Source organism: Oncorhynchus tshawytscha, linkage group LG11 (genome assembly GCF_018296145.1).
Source record: "Oncorhynchus tshawytscha isolate Ot180627B linkage group LG11, Otsh_v2.0, whole genome shotgun sequence".
NCBI lineage: Eukaryota > Metazoa > Chordata > Actinopteri > Salmoniformes > Salmonidae > Oncorhynchus > Oncorhynchus tshawytscha.
Genome location: NC_056439.1, coordinates 31,128,814 through 31,150,277, shown reverse-complemented (window position 1 = coordinate 31,150,277; position 21,464 = coordinate 31,128,814). Strand labels below are relative to the sequence as shown.

Below are 21,464 nucleotides of genomic sequence, written 5' to 3'. Positions count from 1 at the left end.
AAGAGGGATTTGGTGATATGACAGTCTGCAAATGTGTTTGCAAAAGGAGACATCCAATAGCAGATTGGTACAGAACACAATACCATAATTGATGACATGGAAATGTACAGCAGAGATCGTTTAGCAATAACATACAAACAAAATCCATGTGTCATTGATTCTATGCCATGATGTAATGCCTTGTTACCTGTTTACATATAACCATATCAACAAATTAACTTAAGCGTGAAAGCCAAACTGTGCTTATATCGTATTTAACTTCACTCAACCCTTAACAGTGACGTGTATGTATGTGTACGCATGCAAGGGAAGCCAGTGAGCATTAGGCCTCCCTTTATATTTTTTTAAATAAAATAATAGCCAATCAGCATTGAGCTCAACTGTGAATGGTCGTGGTGCACCAAGTGTCAAGGGAAGCCAGTTTGGATTTGGCTTCACACCAATCACATCACATCAAAAGCCAAATATCATTGACAGAAAAAAATTGAATTGTTTAATCTCATTGTGTGTTGTCCTCCGAGGGCTGGCTAGCTAGCTAAAATTGTCCCTTTCCTAAATTAGCCATGGATGGAGATAGGGATTTGGACTAGTGATTTTACTTAATTCTCCGTACTGGCCAATTATTATAATGGCGATCCTGATCCAACCATAAATGCATACATAGTGCCCCTTGCCTGCGAGGATGTTAGTTCAATATGTAGCTGACCAGTTACACAAGACATTCGTTCTGAGTTAATCGAGATTAGCCGAATGGAATGGCATTGGTCCAGGTCAAAATGGGCAGACCTTTTCCCACAGCAATGGGACAAGCTTTCCCACAGAAATGGCAATTAAGTGTGTGCTGTCTCAACAACATTATTTAGGCTTTCATAAATATGCTCTCTAGTTTTGCTAAAGCTATAGACCAACGCGACTGAGTATGTCTTACTTCAAGAAATCTTACATATAGTGGAAGGATGCATGTGAGTTAGAGGGGGTTGTGGGATAGACAACGCATACAGATGAAGAGCCTAACGGAAAGAGTTAGAAGCTTGTAAACACTAAATCATTTTGGAACTTAGACAGTTACCAAGGTTTTGCTGATAGTTGCTCTTGTTGGGTTTGTTCAGTACAATATTGTTTACGATTAGTAAGAAATTCTGTAGGAGAAAAGTGAAGACCAAGCACAGACAAGTGTTGGCACTTAAAATAAATACAAGTGCTATTTTTGTACTGTAGACGATTTACAGGAGCAATTAGGGTTAAGTGCCTTGCTCTAGGGCACACAGATTTTTCACCTAGTCGGCTCATCGAAAAAGCAACCTTTCGGTTACTGGCCCAGCGCTCTTAACCACTAGGCTACCTGCCATCCTAATCCTCTGCAGCAAGTCTGTATGCATATAGCCAAGTGTGTGACAAACAAGATTGAGATTTCTAAGCAATAGCAGAATTGTCCCAAGGACCCCCACTGCCTCAAATTACCCCTATGTCAGAACAGGATCTCACCTCCAATCTATCTGATGACACATCCTATTATGGCCACACAGACCATACAAAAGGAGGGAGAGACTACTTAAGGCCCTGCTTAAACTACTGAGGACTACAGATACTAACAATCAACACAATATGCTATGTTATTTCAGACTATAAACAAATCTGTGTAGGTTCTCTGTGAGCCTTGATTCGCCGTGGAATTAAACAGGGAAATATTAGCAAATCTGATGTATTATACAACACAGGTGCTGCTAAGAAACAATCAACAGTATCATTCCTGCAAGATGAATCCTTACAACAGCCTCAAGTGCTGCCAGGAAGCAGTAGTTATTAAAGCTAACTAGTATAGTGTGTAATAGAAATTATGGTCATTATTGTAGGAAACATGAGGTGCTAAGGGTTACTGTATAATAAGGACATGGGATTTGATGTCGATGTGCAAGTCACTGTACTGACATTTAAAAAAAAATATTTTACCTTTATTTAACTAGGCAAGTCAGTTATGAACAAATTCTTATTTTCAATGACGGCCTAGGAACAGTGGGTTAACTGCCTGTTCAGGGGCAGAACGACAGATTTATACCTTGTCAGCTCGGGGATTTGAACTTGCAACCTTTCGGTTACTAGTCCAACACTAACCACTAGGCTACCCTGCCACCCCTATATGATGCAATGAGGGTGATGAGAAATACTTAAATCATACAGTATCTTCTCTTTCATGACATTTTTTGTTTTATTATTTACTCTTTTCAGACACTGAAGAGTAAGTGCAAAATGAACAAACAAACATGACATTTGTGTTGATATTCCCAGTCAAACAGAGGGCACAAGAACTCATCTAGATCATGTCTTTATTCAGACAGCCTGGTTATCATACAGCACTGTCAAGCAACGCAAATGAGGAAAAACAAAACCATACAGTATATGCACAAAACTTCATTTTCCTGAAAAGGTTGATGTAATATCAAGTGTATTTTTATAGCGATTATTCTTTTTCCACGAAGCTACTCTCCCATAAAATGTACATAATTGTTGTCTTAAATACACTAAATGTAGTTGTGATGTGCTCTTATTTACTTGTTAGATTAGTCATGTGTACAGAATATATTTTGCGTTGCTGGTATGAACCTTTTTGTCCCCATTAGCTACAATATGATCTATTTGAATGTCATTTTCACAGCACAAATAATCATTTCAAGAGTAGTTGACAATGTTCCCATACACAATTAGGAGTTACAACAAAAGAAGCATCTAATAAGTGTATCAGGTTGGCAAAATATGGAATTTCAGTGAAGACCCGACTCTTTTACATGTGTACATATATTGAACACTTTAGTAACTTTATTTCAAAGTGCTTTCAGATTAACATTTAATTGCTATCTAATTCATTCAGATTACAATAAGCAATGTTTGTACAATAAAATAGTTAATTATCTCTTCATATACTTTTGCATTTGACCAGTATAGAAATTGCTTGTATATCTGCAGTGCCTTCAGAAAGTATTCACACCCCTTGACTTTTTCAAAATGTTGTGTTACAGCCCGAACTTAAAAAGGACTAAATTTAGATTTAATACCCCATAATGTCAAAGTGGAACTATGGTTTTAGAACTGTTTATTAAAAAATGAAAAGCTGAAATGTCTTGAGCAATAAGTATTCAACACCTTAGTTATGGCAAGCCTAAATAAGTTCAGGAGTAAAAATGTACTTAACAAGACATAGAAGTTGCATGGTCTCACTGTGTGCACTGTTTAGTGTGATTTTTTTATGACTACCTCATCTCTGTACCCCACACATACAATTATATGTAAAGTCCCTCAGTCGAAGAGTGAATTTCAAACACAAATTCAACCAGAAAGACCAGGGAGGTTTTCCAATGCCTCGCAAAGAAGGGCACCTATTGTCAGATGGGTAAAAACCTTTTTTTTTTTTTTTAAAGCAGACATTAAATATCACTGAGCATAGTGAAGTTATTAATTACACTTTGGATGGTGTATCAACACACCCAGTCACTACAAAGATACAGGCGTCCTTCCTAACTCAGTTGCCGGAGAGGCCAATTGTGACCTTCAAACAGTTAAGAGTTTAATAGTTGTGATAGGAGAAAACTAAGAAAGGATCAACAACATTGTAATTACTCCACAATGCTAACCTAATTGACAGAGTGAAAAGGAAGCATGCACAGAATAAAAATATTCAAAAACATGCATCCTGTTTGCAACAAGGCACTAAATTAATACTGCAAACATATTTGAAAACGTAGAGGAAAATCTGGTTCAGTCCCCTTTTCACCAGACAATAGGAGAGGAATTTGACCTGTCAGCAGAACAATAACCTAAAACAAGGCCAAATATACACTGGAGTTGCTTACCAAGACGACACTGAATGTTCCTGAGTAGCTTAGTTACAGTATTCTGCTTGAAAATCTATGGCAAGACTTGAAAATGGCTGTCTAGTAATGATGAACAAACAGCTTGACAGAGCTTGAAGACTGAAAAACAATGTGCAAATATTGTACAATCCAGGTGTGCAAAGGTCTTAGAGGCTTATCCAGAGACTCACAGCTGTAATTGCTGCCAAAGGTGATTCTAACATGTATGGACTCAGGGGTGTGAATACTTATGTAAATTATATATTTCTGTATTTCATTTACAAAAACAATTGCTAAATAAATAAATATATTTTTTAACTTTGTCAATATGAAGTATTGTGTGTAGATGGGTGAGAAAAAACTACTTAATCCCTTTTTGAATTCAGGCTGTAACACAACCAAATGTGTAATCAGTCAAGGGGTATGAATACTTTCTGAAGGCACTGTACATTACCTGGGTCATTCCACGAATAGAGTACCTTTTGCATCCCTTTAATATTTAAACAGAAATTGTGCACCAATACTGAATTTTAGAAGCCCATTACATTAAAATGTGCCATTTAATATTGACCACATGGAAAATTCAAGAAATCAGATTTTTTTATATGAATATAGACTTGCTAAAGTCACAAAAGTCACAATTATGACATGTCCCTCGTCATGTTCAGACCCACTAAACCCCATAACGTCTCCAAGTTCTCACCATCATTGTAAAGCTCTAGTTATTTTGTTGTTTTGACAAAGTCAATTCTGAAGATAAATAATTATTTATGTGATAAGTGATTAAATCAATCCTGGTGAGTAAACGGAACTCTTGTTTTAATATGGTGAATCAATTCCTTTTCAAAAGATTCTTTCAAAAGAAACATTGAACATCTAATAGAGAAATCATAGTGTAAAATATAGGTGAGCTGGATCTCCTATTTTTGGCAATTTTCTGGTGTTTTGTGGTGGAGTCTGTCAAGCATACCACGTCAACCCTGTTACCCATAGATAGATAGGCTTGAAAGGCTTGAAATGCTTTAACATTGATTTTTTTATGTCTGAAGCTTGCATTCAATTGCCCCTACATTTAGCACACAGTAAGCTTTCATTCCCCCTGTAACAGGGAGATGCATGACTGATTTAAGATGAAAACCTTAACCATGTTACTTTAATGCCACTTTACTGGCCCTTGGTAGTCCTTTTTTAAATGTAACTCCTTGAGATGGAAAACATGTTTTTTATTAAGTTGAACATGTTCTTTATGTCAATGTTAAAATGAGGTGAAATTAGTATTTTTTTTTTACCAAGTTACACTACCCAAAATGTACTCTATTTGTGGAAAGACATCTATTTATATAATTTAAAAAGGGTGATGATCAGTAACATGGGCTAGGTGCCATGCAAACAGTCTACTGTGACAGAAAGCAAAAAAATATAGAAACAGGAAGCATGATCCCAAAGACATTTGCAAAAGAGTAAACAACTCCCACACTGCAAGACTCACTAAAGCCATTGTCTTATTATCTCTATAAAGTCTTAAAACAAAAGGAGATGGCAGAAAATTCACAGCATCACTTGGGAGAGATTTTATATACACAAGCTGACGGCATAAAGATACTGGGGTGTTTGATAGAAGTATTTTCCTTTAATGAGCTTTTCTATGGAGAAGGGGAACGTTATTCCTATCATTACTCATAGCCCTCTCACAGCAGACAAATTCTAACAAGGCGACTTCTGTTCCCAAACACCTCCTCATCGCTCTCTGTCCTATCTGCACTCCCTTTCGGATCCTGGGGAGGAATGGCTGCACAGGGGCGCACCGCTCCCGGCCAGGACATATGTAGATGGGTGTGTGTGTGTGTGTGTGTGGGTGTGTATGTATATATATATATATATGTGTGTGGGCTGTGCCCCCTGGCTGTGGCCTCCAGACCTTGGCCCTACCCAGTAGCACACATAACCTGGTCTTGGGCTCACAGCATCTGCCATTCGAAAGCAAACATGACGTTGACCACCTCCAGGCTACGGGCGATCTCCTCCAGGATACAGTGCTGCTGCCACAGCTGGTGGAGCTTCCGGTACCTCTCAGGGCACAGGTGCAGGGGGTTCCCCCTCCTAATCTCACATTCACATACAGTCCGTCAGTGACACAGGTATGCTTTAAAAATATAACATTTTTCTACAGAACGACATCAGAGATAGATGTAATGAATGTTTCAAAAGCTAAGCGAGGAGATGTGGCCAGCTTACCCTAGCTGTGGGTCAGTCTCTCCGTAGTCATCAAGATAAGGGGCTGGGTAGGTGCTTCCTCGTGTCTTACTGGCCATCAGGACCATCTCACACTCTCTTATCCTAATCAGTGGGGGGGGGGGCAAAGCAATCAGTAGAAGCTTTATAGAACATATGAACATGTTTAACCACATGCCCACCCTGTCCCTACAGGAGCCCTTGTCCCCGACCCACCTGAGGAACATGCCCACTCCAGCCCCACAGGTGGCAGCGTGTGCGGTGCAGGCGCCCACCTCCTCCCCGTCAAGCTGGCTATGACAGCAGGTGCTCTGGGAGCACAAGATGGTCCCACAGAAGAGGCACAGGGTGGGGTGCTTCCTCTCATCGTCTGTGGAGTTAGGACACCTGGACAGGAGGGTAGAGAGAGAAAGAGGACTCAGTCTCTACTGGAACTCAACAGCTCACCAATCACTTAACCAGCGTATATGATAATCCAAGACAGACAGTGGTGGCTACTTACTGAAAGTGACTGGCTTGATTGAGGAGCGCACTGTAATCCTCAGGAAGCTCAATTAACCGATTCCTTTTCCTGGGATAACTGCAATAATAATTTGATCAAAGATTCAGTTATTCATAGGGAAGAAAGGAAAATAAAATCTGAAATATTTAATTCTGTTGCAAAGTGAATTTGAGCTTACCTGATTGTCTGCATTTCCCCTTTTAGGGCTTTGGTTACAGCTGGGTGCCCACACCATCTGAGAGACAGAGGCCATCAGTGAAAAATATATCTTAAGTACATCAAACAATTACCTTAGTAACATCACAAATCTGATAATAAGAACATCAGTATTAATTTCAATGTATTTTGGCTGTGACTAACAGGTTATTGATATTACCTCTGTAATAAGGGAAAGACAGTCCCACGGTGCTCCTGGAAGAGCTGGAACACATCGCAGGGCAATGCCAGATAACTGCACAGTGCCTCCATCTGGCCTTGAGATGTAACTGCAGTCGAGACAGCATGAATGGTTCAGTCAGTAAAACCCTAACCCATTCTATCCCCATACACCCCCCAGTAGTCTGAGCCCTGAGATACCTACCTGTAGTACTGGAGAGCTCCTCTGGAGGGGGCACCCCTGTAAGGCAATTGAAGAAGAGGGCAGCGCAGCGCAGGAAGGGTGTGACCCCTCTCCTCACTCGGTCTGCCACTGAGCTCCCAGACACGTCTGACCTCAGCCTGGACAATAAGACAGTCTCACAATCAAAAACAATTGACCTTTGACTGGATAAACATGAACAGAAAAATGTCAAAAAAATGGCCCACTGCACAATTTACAGAAAGTACACTACCAGTCAAAAGTTTTAGAACACCTACTCATTCAAGGGTTTTTCTTAATTTTCAAAAATGTTCTGCATTGTAGAATAATAGTGAAGACATAAAAACTATGAAATAACACATATTGAATCATGTAGTAACCAAAAAAAGTGTTAAACAAATCTAAATCTATTTTATATGAGATTCTTCAAATAGCCACCCTTTGCCTTGATGACAGCTTTACACACACATGGCATTCTCTCAACCAGCTTCACCTGGAATGCTATTCCAAAAGTCTTGTTGGCTGCTTTTCCTTCACTCTGCGGTCTAACTCATCCAAACCATATCAATTTGGTTGACCAGGTCATCTAGAGGTGTGTTGGGTCACTATCCTGTTGAAAAACAAATTATAGTCCCACTAAGACGAAACCAGATGGGATGGCATAACGCTGCAGAATGCTAAGTGTGCCTTGAATTCTAAATAAAAATCAGACAGTGTCACCAGCAAAGCATCCCCACACTATAACACCACCTCCATGCTTTATGATGCGAAATACACATGCGGAGATCATCCGTTCACCCACACCGGGTCTCACAAAGACACGACAGTTGGAACAAACAAACTCCAATTTGGACTCCAGACCAAAGGACAAATTACCACCGGACTAATGTCCATTGCTCGTGTTTCTTAGACAAAGCAAGTCTCTCCTTCTTATTGGTGTCATTTAGTAGTGGTTTCTTGCAGCAATACAACCGTGAAGGTCTGATTCACACAGTCTCCTCTGAACAGGTAATGTTGATGTGTCTGTTACTTTAACTCTGTGAAGCATTTATTTGGGCTGCAATTTCTGAGGCTGGTAACTCTAATGAACTTATCCTCTGCAACAGAGGTAACTCTGGGTCTTCCACTCCTGCGGCGGTCCTCGTGAGAGCCAGTTTCATCATAACGCTTGATGGTTTATGCGACTGCACTTTGAAGAAACCTTCAAAGTTCTTGAAATGTTCCATATTGACTGACCTTCATGTCTTAAAGTAATGATGTACTGTCGTTTCTCTTTGCTTATTTGAGCTGTTCTTGCCATAATATGGACTTGGTCTTTTACCAAATAGGGCTATCTTCTGTATACCACACCTACCTTGTCACAACACAACTGATAGACTCAAACGCAGTAAGGAAAAAAATTCCACAAATTAACAAGGCAAACCTGTTAATTGAAAAGCAACCTCATGAAGCTGGTTGAGAGAACGCCAAGAATGCACAAAGCTGTCATCAAGGGAAAGGGTGGCTATTTGAAGAACCTCAAATATTAAATAGATTTTGATTTGTTTAACACCTTTTTTTTGTTACTACATGATTCCATGTGTTATTTCATAGTTTTGATGTCTCCACTATTATTCTACAAAGAAGAAAATAGTTTAAAAAAAAGCCCTTGAATGAGTAATTGTTCTAAAACGTTTGACCAGTAGCGTATATTACATTTAAAAAATACAGAGAAAAGACAGCATTCCTTCTCACCCGCCGGTACACTGTGACACAGTGGCATAGAGCTCTACTGCTGCCCTCTCCGCCTGTCCCTCCTCTCCCCCAAACACTGCTGTGTCATCTGTGGAGGAGAGGAGGACCTGCACCACGTGGGCCATGGTGACCAGGTGCAGGATGTAAAGGTGGTTGTAGGCAGAGCTGACCGCAGAGGGCTGCAGGTCTACCGCCTCCTCCTGGTAGAGCGCTGGAATGGCAAGCACCAGCCCCACCTGACAACACACAAAGAAAGGTTGGTTATCCCCAGAGCATGTGGAAGACCTACTGTATGCATCAAACAGAACATTAACTTCCTTCACTAAAGGTAACCTGCCTAAATGGCTACCGACCCGTAGAACTCACATCTGTTGCCATGAAGTGCTTTGAAATGCTGGACATGGCTCACATCAACACCATCAACCCAGAAACAGGTTGAGAGCTTCAAGTTCCTTGGTGTCCACATCCCCAAAATACTAACATGGTCCAAGCACACCATGACAGTCGTGAAGCAGGCACGACAAAACCTATTCCCCCTCATGAGACTGAAAAGATTTGTCATGGGTCCTCAGATCCTCAAAAGGCTCTACAGCTGCACCATCGAGAGCATACTGACTGGTATGGCAACAGCTCAGCCTCCGACCGCAAGGCACTACAGAGTGTAGTGCGAACGGCCCGGTACATCACTGAGGCCAAGCTTCCTACCATCCAGAACGTCTATACCAGGCGGTGTCAGAGGAAGGCCCTGAAAATTGTCCGAGACTTCAGCCACCCTAGTCATAGACTGTTCTCTCTGCTACCACAAGGCAAGCAGTACCAGAGTGCCAAGTCTAGGTCCAAGAGGCTTCTATAAACAGCTTCTACCCCAAAGCCATAAGACTCCTGAACACCTAGTCAAATGGCTACCCTGACTATTCACATTGCCTGCCCCCCCCCCCTCCCCTCTCCACACCACTGCCACTCTCCGTTGTCATCTATGCATAGTCACTTTAATTAACTCTACCTACATGTACATCAACTAACCGGTGCCCCCACTCATTGACTCTACCTGCACCCCCCCTGTATATATTGTTATTTTTTTACTGCTCCTCTTTAATTACTTTTTATTTTATTTTCATTTTTTTACTTCACTGTCGGTTAAACTCTAGTTTGGAAATCAGATTTCATAGCGGTCACAGGTGCACCTCAGCCACGCTCAAGGTCCTAAACGATATCATAACCATCATCGATAAAAGACAGTACTGTGCAGCCATCTTCATCAACCTGGCCAAGGCTTTCAACTCTGTCAATCACCACATTCTTATCGGCAGACTCAACAGCCTTGGTTTCTCTAATGACTGCCTCGCCTGCTTCACTAACTACTTCTCAGATAGAGTTCAGTGTCAGATCGGAGGGCCTGTTGTCCGTACCTCTGGCAGTCTCTATGGGGGTGCCACAGGGTTCAATTTTCAGGCTGACTTTTTTCTCTGTATACGTAAATATATATATCAATGATGATGTCGCTCTTTGATCCACCTCTATGCAGACGACACCATTCGGAATACATCTGGCCCCTCTTTGGACACTGTGTTAAGTAACATCCAGACGAGCTTCAATGCCATACAACACTCCTTCCGTGGCCTCCAACTGCTCTTAAATGCTAGTAAAACAAAATACATGATCTTTAACTGATCGCTGCCCGCACCCGGCCGCCCGACTAGCATCACTACCCTGGACAGTTCTGACTTAGGTATTTGTAGTTGTCCACATATTCTAGGGGTCTGGCTAGACTGTAAACTCTCCTTCCAGACTCACATGAAGTCACAGACTCGCATGAATCCAAAATTAAATCTAGAATTGGCTTCCTATTTCGCAACAACACCTCCTTCACTCATGCTGCCAAACATACCCTCGTAAAACTGACTATCCTACCGAGCCTTGACTTTGGCGATGTCATTTACAAAATAGCCTCCAACACTCTACTCAGCAAACTGGATGCAGTCTGTCACAGTGCCATCCGTTTTGACATCAAAGCCCCATATACTACCCAACACTGCGACCTGTATGCTCTTGTTGGCTGGCCCTCGCTTAATTTTCGTCGTCAAACCCACTGGCTCCAGGTCACCTGTTAGTCTTTGCTAGGTAAAGCTCCGCCTTATCTCAGCTCACTTGTCACCATAGCAACACCCACTCGTAGCACGCGTTCCAGTAGGTATATTTCACTGGTCACCCCCAAAGCAAACACCTCCTTTTGCTGCCTTTCCTTCCAGTTCTCTGCTGCCAATGACTGGAACGAATTGCACAAAAAACAAAATCACTGGAGTTGGAGTCTTATATCTCCCTCACTAACTTTAAGTGTCAGCTGTCAGAGCAGCTTAACGATCGCTGCAGCTGTACACAGCCCATCTATAAATAGCCCATCCAACCAACTACCTACCTCATCCCCATATTTCTTTTGGTTTTTCTGCTCTTTTGCACATCAGTATTTCTACTTGCACATCTGCACATTTATTACTAAAGTGTAAATTGCTAAATTGTAATTACTTCGCTACTATTGGCCTATTTATTGCCTTACCTCCTTCATTTCCACACACTGAATACAGATGTTTCTATTGTGTTGTTGACTGTACATTTGTTTATTCCATGTGTAACTCTGTGTTGTTTTTGTCACACTGCTTTGCTTTATCTTGGCCAGGTCCCAGTTGTAAATGAGAACTTGTTCTCAACTGACCTACCTGGTTAAATAAAAAATGATTAAAAAAGGGGCTCGTAAGTAAGCATTTCCCTGTAAGGTCTACCTGTTGTTTTAGGCGCATGTGACTAATACAATTTGATTTGATGGGTGACTTACCAGAAGGTGGAAGAAGTCTACTTCTAGAATAGAAGGTGTGCTCTCTGAACTCATGGTGGGTAACAAGGCTGTAGAGAGAGGCAACCAATTCGAATTTGACATAAAATACAAAATCACACAAAATGAGTTTAGAATGTTAGGTGGATAGATATCGTGTGCTGGGTGGTGTTTGAACATGTACCTCCTAACATGTCTGTGAAGTGCTTCTGAATGACAGCCTGGGAACTCTTGAGGCGTTGGGTTGCAGAAAACTGAACCACAGCCTTCAGGCCCGCAAGCTGAAAAAGAAAGCAGAGTTACTGTGATAAAACCCTCCGAGGGGATAGGTGAAAATAGGTCCAACACAGTCCCTCCTCTGTAATCTATCTGACCTGTCTGTTTTGTAAAGAGCCAAACAGTGTCTTATCCTCTTCCTGTAGCAAGTTCTCTGTTAGGAGAAAAAAAAAAACATACTGAGTAATGGTAAAATTAGTTCAGCTAGATTAAGGATGGAAAAATAAACAGATGGAGAGGTAGAGAGTCGGTGGGACTGACCAATGGCCTGGATGGTGAAGGCACAGGTGTTCCAGGACATGACGGGCACGGCGGGACACAGCTCGTTAGGGCCTGTCTGCAGCCCCACCCTGTGCACCGTGGTGGCACACACCACCAGCATCTCCGCTATGCTGTCAGAGTACTTCCTCCTGAAGATCAACAAGTACTGATTACATTACAGAGCATGTCGTGAGTGGATACATAATATAGTACACTGTCAATAACATGGAAATGATGTCAGTGTGTGTCGTGCACTATAGAAACATTTGAATAAACCATTAAGAGCAGATGGTTGTGTGTGTGTGAGACTCACGGCTCTTTTACTCCAAAGCTGAGGATGGAGCGGAAGTCTGGCTGGCCTTCCCCGCAGAGGGCAGTGTCTCCGTCACTGATAGTCTCACTGCTGCTTTCTGGACCACAAACACAATGGAGTCACACCTGCAAAAGCCCTGGGCTCTCTCCACGAAGATGACTTTGTGAGATCACACAGCTGTCTTTACCTGGTCCCTGAGTGACAGACTTGAGTCCTTTGATCCTGGCAGAGAGGATCTGGATCCAGCGAGGGAGGGTGAGGAGCTGTCCCACCAGCTCTGCATTCTCACTGCAGACAGGATATAAGGGACAGGTCGGTTACAACTGATATGTTGACTACTGGGCCATAAACCAGAGTTAGTTTTATGGATACTCCAAAAACATATCTAAACTCAGTCATTTAGGAAGTGGCAATAAAGTCTAAAAGGAAGACATACTAGTTGAGTGTGAGTGGTTCCAAGGGGATGAGAGGAACCACAGTGTTGCACAGGGACTTGCAGAGCGGGCACATGTACTCCCCGTTCTCCAGGTCAATGATGAGCTCAGCATGGAGCCGGTTCCGAGTGGTGTTCTGGACTGCCTCAAAGTACCTAGAACACACAGAACAAAAAAAAAAGAGATGTAGGTCTAATCTATCTTTAGGTCTTCAGGCCCAAGATAGTATGTTGGAATCATCATCCCTATGATTCATTGATACACGTGACTGCAGTGACTCACTTCTGCCAGCAGGTGGCGTGCATGACATGGCCACAGCTGCCAGTGTGAGTCCCCACAGCCAGGTCAGGTGGCATGAAGAGGGGGTACATGGTCTCTGTCACACAGAACAACACATTAACATCTTTAATCATTTCAACAGTAATGCAATAAGAGATCACAGTGGTCAGAGTGTATTGTGTACAACACAAGATCAAATGGAGGAGACTAAAAAGGGAACTAACCATTGTTGGCCAGAGTCTTCCCCCGGCACTGTGTGAGCACGGTGGACCTCTGGACACAGGCGGTCAGCACCATGGCTGGAGAGCGGGCCTGGACCTCTTGCTCCTCCTGACATAGTATGCAGGTCAGCACCTCCCTCTCAGCCGGGGTGGAGCCCCGTTGAGGCCCCACAGCCACGCACAACTCTCCCAGCTCCATGGCACAGCTACAGGACAGGAGGAAGAAACATGACAGCACAATTACTCATTTAAATCAGTTATAGGTGTCCTCCTAATCACTAACCTTCATTCAAGCAATCAACCCAATTCAAATTTGAATTCACTCCCCCTCCTGCAGTAAACTTGAGGTACTACTAGGCAAGCTAGAGTATATTATTAAAGAGATTCTCCAGTACTTTTGTACACTTTTCAGCCAGTAGTTCTGAACGTAGCGCTCACGAGCCAAAATTGGTCACCAAAAACTGTGTACTAGTCACACATGTGCACCATGTCATTGCTTTCTCTCGCTCTGCTGCGTATGCATCTTGCTAGCTGTCACTCAAATTGCTAGGGGCTGAAGGTCATTGGCTAGAACTCAAATTCTTAGGGAGCTGGACCACGTGAGAGAAAATGTAGGGAAAATGGCGCAACACAGCTTTCAGAAAAACTGTAGCTTTCAAACTAGGGATTTCATGGCTAATTGAGGAAAGAAGGTAATTATGCATGTATGAATTACACATGGACACATCCAGCCCAAAGCGAGAGGTTTAATAAAATACTTTGTAGTCGCCAAAGTTCCGAAGCATGTCTTTAAAAGGAAAGGCAACACTCTGTAGTCTCCCTCACGGCCAACAGCTCCCCCTACATCCTCCTTACCTCTCTCTGGAGGCCACAGGCTCCCCCTGGGAACTCTCTGGCATGTTGTCATACAGCATCTTGTGTGACTCAATGAAGTTCTTCTGCATGGCTGACATTTGGGCCATTATCTTCTGGCGATGGAGCTTGGCTGCCTCCGCCTTCCTCTTCCGCTCGGCTTTGTCTTTGTCAGGGACGATCTGAGTCAAACAATCAGACATAGACAAAGGGTGAGGATTCTTCAATGCAGAAATGTTGCATGACAAAGGTGTAAAAATTACCCATGTTCTGTTTTTACCTCTTCTGGCTTGGTCTGCTCCACACTCATAGAGGCTGCTGGACTGGACTTCTCCCTAAGGCACTTCACCATCTCAAACATCTACCAGAAAGAGAAATATGATCATTTAAACAAAACTTTGTACTGTAAACTGTCTAAAATCTCATTTGAAAAAAGATAATCAAATCTCTTAACAGGACAATGAAGTTATCCCACCTGCAGTGTCCACTTAATCATATCCTTCTGGGCTTCCAAGGAAGGAAGAGCCGTCATCTTGGACAGGAGGTGGAACACAGATTTACTATGCTCGGAGCCGATCGCTGAGCGAGTAGAGAAACAGAAAATGGCTCAAGAAAAAAATGTATATGAACTGTACCCTAAACCAAGAGACACACATTTAAAGACAAAAAGTAGTATCTCTAGGACACTCACTGCGAGCTTTGAGGCTGAAGTCAAAGGTGACCTGCTCCACAGTGCTGGCTCCCAACTGGGCCTTCTCCTCCAACAGACCCTGGCCTATAAGGTGCAGGGACTGTGGGGGGCACACACAGTTACAGTTAATATGGTTCATATAAAAAAGAAAGAGAGAGAGCGAGCGAGAAATACATGCGAAAGGTACCCTCTGGATCATGGCCTCTGTCCAGTAGGTGGCCCGGTCCTCCACAGCTCTCTGCAGGACTCGTCTGAGGATGTGGATGAGGATGTCACAACACAGCAGATGCACTATGCTGGAGAAGGCGGGGCAAAAGGGAGGGGGGACAGGGGGACGCAGGGCTGGGCATGGACAGAGACAGACAGTGATGAATAATAAGCAAATAGTGAATCACCTACAGGCATTGGCTCATAATAACACTGTTCCTTTGTATGAACGTATGATTATTTTTCCATCTCACCTTTGTCACTGCCCTCCTGAGTTCTTCTCTTCTTCTGAGCATCTTCTGCCTGGAGCACAGAGTTCAGGGGTCACAAGGTTATGCATTAGCAAATGCCAGCAGCCAAAGGAAAAATGGCTTTGGAAAAACAAATATAAATGTGTATGTAGCCTCTGTACCAACATCTACCTTGCTATGTTGAGATTTAGAATAGTGAAAAAAGAAGGGATTGAATTCCGGCAGGCACTCCTTTTTCACTTCATACAAGCCGTGTCCAGAAACACCGGGCTTCCTAAATGGGAGGATCAAGAGGTCAGTGAAAAAGCTTGTCAAACATTATTCTCTGCTGAAAACGTTATTTATTATTTTGATTTGTATTATTATGGTCAAGATGACCTTAGTGTTACACTTACTTGAAGGTGGCAACTTTTGGAATGACAGTTTCCAGGCCAGTTTCATGGCTCTCCTACAAAACAAAGACAGTACATTGTTGCAGTATAAAAGTGGTAACAGCATTAGTGCTGAAGGCCTTCCCAGACTGTACGTCAGATTAAGTCTTTTAGGATTATTACATACGATTCAAAATTTGAAAGGCACCTGCACATCTGAGCCATCTTTGTTGTATGGTATCAATTGAATAACATAAGAAACCTGCACACTGCTCTTATTAGGATCACTGCTCTTTACTAAGCTTTATAAGAGCTCTGACGAAGGCCTTCAGGCCGATACGCAAAGCTTATTAAAGAGCAGTGATACTAGCAAGAGCAGTGTGCCGGTTTCTTATTTTTTCTCAGGATTATTACGTCACACTGTGCAACGTTACCAAATTATTCATCTTGATATCAACTTGGCCAGATTGTACCATTTGCTTAAGTGTAGTCATTACATTCTGCGATAGGCTTGCTAGGCTACGTCAGTCGATGTAGGTTACATCAACTGCAGTGATGTATTTGATCTGAGTCTGTGTCAGAACCAGTAGCTCAAGCCACTAGTCACTAGTTTACACAGCCACAAAGTCATAAACCCTGCCTATACAATATACACTGCTCAAAAAAATAAAGGGAACACTAAAATAACACATCCTAGATCTGAATGAATTAAATATTCTTATTAAATACTTTTTTCTTTACATAGTTGAATGTGCTAACAACAAAATCACACAAATTATCAATGGAAATCAAATGTATCAACCCATGGAGGTCTGGATTTGGAGTCACACTCAAAATTAAAGTGGAAAACCACACTACAGGCTGATCCAACTTTGATGTAATGTCCTTAAAACAAGTCAAAATGAGGCTCAGTAGTGTGTGTGGCCTCCACGTGCCTGAATGACCTCCATACAACGCATGGGCATGCTCATGATGAGGTGGCGGATGATCTCCTGAGGGATCTCCTCCCAGACCTGGACTAAAGTAGAGGATCTCATCTCGGTACCTAATGGCAGTCAGGCTACCTCTGGCGAGCACATGGAGGGCTGTGCGGCCCCCCAAAGAAATGCCACCCCATACCATGACTGACCCACCACCAAACTGGTCATGCTGGAGGACGTTGCAGGCAGCAGAACGTTCTCCACGGCGTCTCCAGACTCTGTCACATGTGCTCAGTGTGAACCTGCTTTCATCTGTGAAGAGCACAGGGCGCCAGTGGCGAATTTGCCAATCTTGGTGTTCTCTGCCAAATGCCAAACGTCCTGCACGGTGGTGGGCTGTATGCACAATCCCACCTGTGGACGTCGGGCCCTCATACCACCCTCATGGAGTCTGTTTCTGACCGTTTGAGCAGACACATGCGCATTTGTGGCCTGCTGGAGGTCATTTTGCAGGGCTCTGGCAGTGTTCCTCCTGCTCCTCCTTGCACAAAGGCGGAGGTAGCGGTCCTGCTGCTGGGTTGTTGCCCTCCTACGGCCTCCTCTACGGCCTCCTACACGTCTCCTGATGTACTGGCCTGTCTCCTGGTAGCGCCTCCATGCTCTGGACACTACGCTGACAGACACAGCAAACCTTCTTGCCACAGCTCGCATTGATGTGCCATCCTGGATGAGCTGCATTACCTGAGCCACTTGTGTGGGTTGTAGACTCCGTCTCATGCTACCACTAGAGTGAAAGCACCGCCAGCATTCAAAAGTGACCAAAACATCAGCCAGGAAGCATAGGAACTGAGAAGTGGTCTGTGGTCACCACCTGCAGAACCGCTCCTTTATTGGGGGTGTCTTGCTAATTGCCTATAATTTCCACCTGTTGTCTATTCCATTTGCACAGCAGCATGTGAAATTTATTGTCAATCAGTATTGCTTCCTAAGTGGACAGTTTGATTTCACAGAAGTGTGATTGACTGAGCAGTGTATCTTTTAAAGGCAGATTTGAATCCCAATCCTAACCTTAAACCTACTGCTAACATTATGTCTAAACCTAACCTTAATTTAAGACCTCAAGGCTGTATTAACTAGGGGGAACTTCTTATGGGCGAGTGAAGTGAGTTCGGAAAAACTGAAAGTATGCATTTTAGAAATAGTTCACATGCAAACCTTGCATTTCCGAACTCAGACTAAAACATGCTTCCCAAAGACAACATGGCCGCTGTGGTAGAACGTATACTTTGATTGGCGATTGTGCATTTTTCAAAATTCCATCAGTTAGCTTGACTTCATGTGTCATGTAAAGATTATTAGGGAAATCGTTCATCTTGCAAAGCATGTAAACGTTTAAATTGAGCCATTATATGAATCTGACTATTCAATCGTATTATTCTGTGCATATTCAGTGTCAGCCGTGTTCCTATTGGTCAAGTCAACGAGGTCGGCTCGTAACAGCAGCCACAAAACACAATAAAAGCGAAACATTTCTGACATTGACAGAACTTTGTCGGAGACTACGACTGCACGTAGTGGTACTTAATCGGAACCCTAGACCCTGTCACACTGAACGGGCCAAGACGTCCAACAATCGTTTACAACCTAAGAATTTGCCCACGACGTGGACATTTTGTCTGGGACGGCAAAATCCTGGTATAAGACGGCTAAAATAGTACAGTCTGTGTGGGCCTTTAGAGGTGTAGTATAGGTCCACATTCTCACGTTCTCTGGCAGGCCCTTGACCAGGCTGCTGTGAGCCATGGGCTGAATACACAGCAGGTGGATCACCTCCCTCATAGTCACATCCTCTTTGGTCACGTGACTGATCCCTGGGACATACCGCTCCCCTAGGACACAGGGGGCATGACATACAGAATGAGACACCCCTCAACATAATCAATAACTGCTATATCATCTAGCCAACGAGATGTCACTATACACAGTCAACTTACTAACTACATATTAGGATTTCGCCAGACATTTACTTAAGTAGATATGTTATTTAGAAAGCAGCTTAGGGACATACCAACAATGATGATGAGGAGGTAGAGCATCTCTTCTGTTAACCGGTTCCACTGTTTCAGCAGTTCCTGAACAGGACCATTGGTATTTTATTAATTTACCATTTTTCCGAAATGTAATAATTATTTATTTGAACCAATAGTCAATGGTCTCTCTTACTTGGTCTTTGCTTGCGAGACTTCCATTGAACACATCAAAGAGCTCAAATCTCTGCAAGATCAGCATGATGAAGTGGTTGGGGTCCATTTTGGAAGCAGCAATCTGTAAATAGTTTTGAGAGGAGACTTCCGATTATGTAGTGGTAGTCAGGAGACTCCATAGAATAAAAAGGGAGGGCAGTGCAGAACAATGTTGCTGTTGAAACACTAACCTGTAGCATGATGACATCCTTGTCATACATCTCATCCCTGCATTTTACATCATGGTAATAATACACCTGGAAATTACAAATAATCTTACATTGAAACACTGACATTTAAGCAATCATAAAATGTGAAATAAAAACTTTGAAAAGTTCCAGTTTTAGCAACAGTTGACACCATCAGCCCATCCAAGCCATCACATCCCGCCTTTCACCTGGCTGACGAGCGAGAGGCCGTTCCTGCGCCACATCTCAGCTGAGACTTGGGCAGCCAGCACCACACAGCGCAGAGGATGCTCCGCAAACCAGGTGAAGTCACAGCTCTCCTGTAACACATAGACATCTCTGTCATTTAGCAACAGCAGTGGGAAGATAGTCTGCAGATACAACGCTGATTCCTTACTGACTACCGACAGATGAAACACAAGAAAACCGATGGAAAGATTTAAAGTGAGTTTTCACTTGTCACAGATACTTACTGGATCCATGAATTCGTGGAGGCGTCTGACTGCCCCTGTATAACACAGCTGTACATACAGGCCTGGGGATCATAAGGAACTGGTATTAGAGGTTCTGTAAAACTAAAGATGCACCAAAGAACATTATTGTGAAGGTGGAATGACAGCATAACCAATAGGGCTGGGATGATACCAGTATCGCAATAACTTATTTAGGATTTTTTAAACTTCTTTAGGAAAACAGCCCTAATGTTGGAAACAAATATTACACCATATTTTACATACAGCAGGATTTTAAAGGACCAAAGAGTTTGGTCTGCTTTGTGTTTTCATTTTCATAATGGTCTCGTCCCGGCCCTAATAACCAATAGGCATGCTGTGTGATCTTCATTTCCATAACGCCATCTTCATTTACACAACCCCAACTACTGTCCCAACACACAGCAATTTTCCAAGGCCCATAGGGGCAGACAGATGGACAGTATGGTTCTCCTCACCAGCGAGCGCCCTGGAGATGGGCAGGTGTATGCTGACAGGCTCCTGGGACACCTTGTACGGGCTGACATGGAGGATGTGTTTACACATGTAGTAGTCTGTGGCCTCGCTTTGAAAGGGTTGGTTATTGCAGCGCATCAGCGCCCTGTGGCACTCCCTGAAGGACAGGAGGAGAACAGTCTCCTGGGGGAGGGGCATGGGCAGAGATGCCAGTCAAGTACACAGGAACACACACTTTTCCATATCTTTCAAAGATTTAGGGATTTGGGGATTTTAAAAAGCATTGCGTGAGGACTTACATCAGATGAACACCAGTCCTGGAACATGACAAGGATGTGTCGTAGCTGTCTCTGGATAGAAAACCCAGCCTCCCATTCAGGCTCGACCTCGATGTGCTGACCAAACTGCCGCTTCACCTCCTCCATACCCTACCAAGAGAACAACCATCTGATGTATTTCATGATGGAGGCAAAGGCTGCAAGTCAATACAAAAGCCCTACCGCCCGACAGTTACTCCAGAGTGTAAAGCGACTGAGTGTACCTGCATGCAGTGGAGGAGCCCCAAGAAGACCCTGAACCCCTCCAGGAACTGGGTCCTCAGCTCCTCAGTCCACAAAGAGGGCTTGCTGATCAGAATGTACCTGTGGATCAAATCAAATTTATTTATATAGCCCTTCGTACATCAGCTGATATCTCAATGTACAGAAACCCAGCCTAAAACCCCAAACAGCAAGCAATGCAGGTGTAGAAGCACGGTGGCTAGGAAAAACTCCCTAGAAAGGAGTAGAACACTTTCATATTACGGATAAGCATCACGCAGCTATAGCAAGAGACATATTCCTTAATGTCAGAGATTAAGCTGACTAGTATGTCACACCCACCTGAGGTCGTGGAAGATCACCTGGATCCGGAAGAACTTGTCTGAGTTGTACCCCTGGAAGTGGAAGCGATGGTTGGCATCCAGGTGCTCCGATAGCAGCTCCATGACGGTGTCAACGATCACCTTGATCACATTCCCTTCCTCAATCAGCTGCCTGGCCTGAACAGAGAGAGAGAAGGATACAGTGGTATGTGAGCTAAGCCTGGCAAATGTTTACTTTATATTACATGGATGGCCATCGCTCTCACCAGAGTGGGTACGGTGAAGATCTGCACAGACAGAGCTGTAATGGATATGCTCCTCTCATGGTCATCAAGTGTGTAGTCCTTCTGCAGTTGTTTGTAATGCTGAAAGACAGTGAGGGCAAAAGGGTGGGACGTACAGTATAGGTTAGCCACATAATTGTAATGTAA

General features: G+C 43.2%; 1 protein-coding gene across 1 annotated transcript in view; it reads right to left on the bottom strand.

The window, feature by feature from the left end:
- Window positions 1–4,173: 4,173 nt before the first annotated feature.
- Window positions 4,174–21,464, bottom strand: part of ubr1 (ubiquitin protein ligase E3 component n-recognin 1) — a 36,814-nt gene continuing 19,523 nt past the window's right edge. Inside the window, exons 10-45 of the mRNA XM_024437328.2 lie at window positions 21,300–21,398; window positions 21,053–21,210; window positions 20,713–20,812; window positions 20,471–20,599; window positions 20,174–20,354; window positions 19,698–19,759; window positions 19,434–19,544; window positions 19,228–19,293; window positions 19,017–19,118; window positions 18,862–18,925; window positions 18,558–18,682; window positions 15,898–15,950; window positions 15,674–15,776; window positions 15,506–15,554; window positions 15,232–15,386; window positions 15,045–15,144; window positions 14,829–14,932; window positions 14,634–14,714; window positions 14,357–14,535; window positions 13,505–13,707; window positions 13,284–13,377; window positions 13,004–13,156; window positions 12,755–12,855; window positions 12,568–12,664; window positions 12,255–12,403; window positions 12,092–12,147; window positions 11,902–11,998; window positions 11,721–11,788; window positions 8,891–9,126; window positions 7,160–7,296; window positions 6,956–7,064; window positions 6,758–6,814; window positions 6,580–6,657; window positions 6,294–6,464; window positions 6,081–6,182; window positions 4,174–5,945 (exon numbers count right to left, since the gene is read on the bottom strand). Coding sequence (XP_024293096.1) covers window positions 5,804–5,945; window positions 6,081–6,182; window positions 6,294–6,464; window positions 6,580–6,657; window positions 6,758–6,814; window positions 6,956–7,064; window positions 7,160–7,296; window positions 8,891–9,126; window positions 11,721–11,788; window positions 11,902–11,998; window positions 12,092–12,147; window positions 12,255–12,403; window positions 12,568–12,664; window positions 12,755–12,855; window positions 13,004–13,156; window positions 13,284–13,377; window positions 13,505–13,707; window positions 14,357–14,535; window positions 14,634–14,714; window positions 14,829–14,932; window positions 15,045–15,144; window positions 15,232–15,386; window positions 15,506–15,554; window positions 15,674–15,776; window positions 15,898–15,950; window positions 18,558–18,682; window positions 18,862–18,925; window positions 19,017–19,118; window positions 19,228–19,293; window positions 19,434–19,544; window positions 19,698–19,759; window positions 20,174–20,354; window positions 20,471–20,599; window positions 20,713–20,812; window positions 21,053–21,210; window positions 21,300–21,398 — 4,071 coding nt within the window. The 3' untranslated portion in view covers window positions 4,174–5,803. The remainder of the gene's footprint in view (window positions 5,946–6,080; window positions 6,183–6,293; window positions 6,465–6,579; window positions 6,658–6,757; window positions 6,815–6,955; window positions 7,065–7,159; window positions 7,297–8,890; window positions 9,127–11,720; window positions 11,789–11,901; window positions 11,999–12,091; window positions 12,148–12,254; window positions 12,404–12,567; window positions 12,665–12,754; window positions 12,856–13,003; window positions 13,157–13,283; window positions 13,378–13,504; window positions 13,708–14,356; window positions 14,536–14,633; window positions 14,715–14,828; window positions 14,933–15,044; window positions 15,145–15,231; window positions 15,387–15,505; window positions 15,555–15,673; window positions 15,777–15,897; window positions 15,951–18,557; window positions 18,683–18,861; window positions 18,926–19,016; window positions 19,119–19,227; window positions 19,294–19,433; window positions 19,545–19,697; window positions 19,760–20,173; window positions 20,355–20,470; window positions 20,600–20,712; window positions 20,813–21,052; window positions 21,211–21,299; window positions 21,399–21,464) is intronic.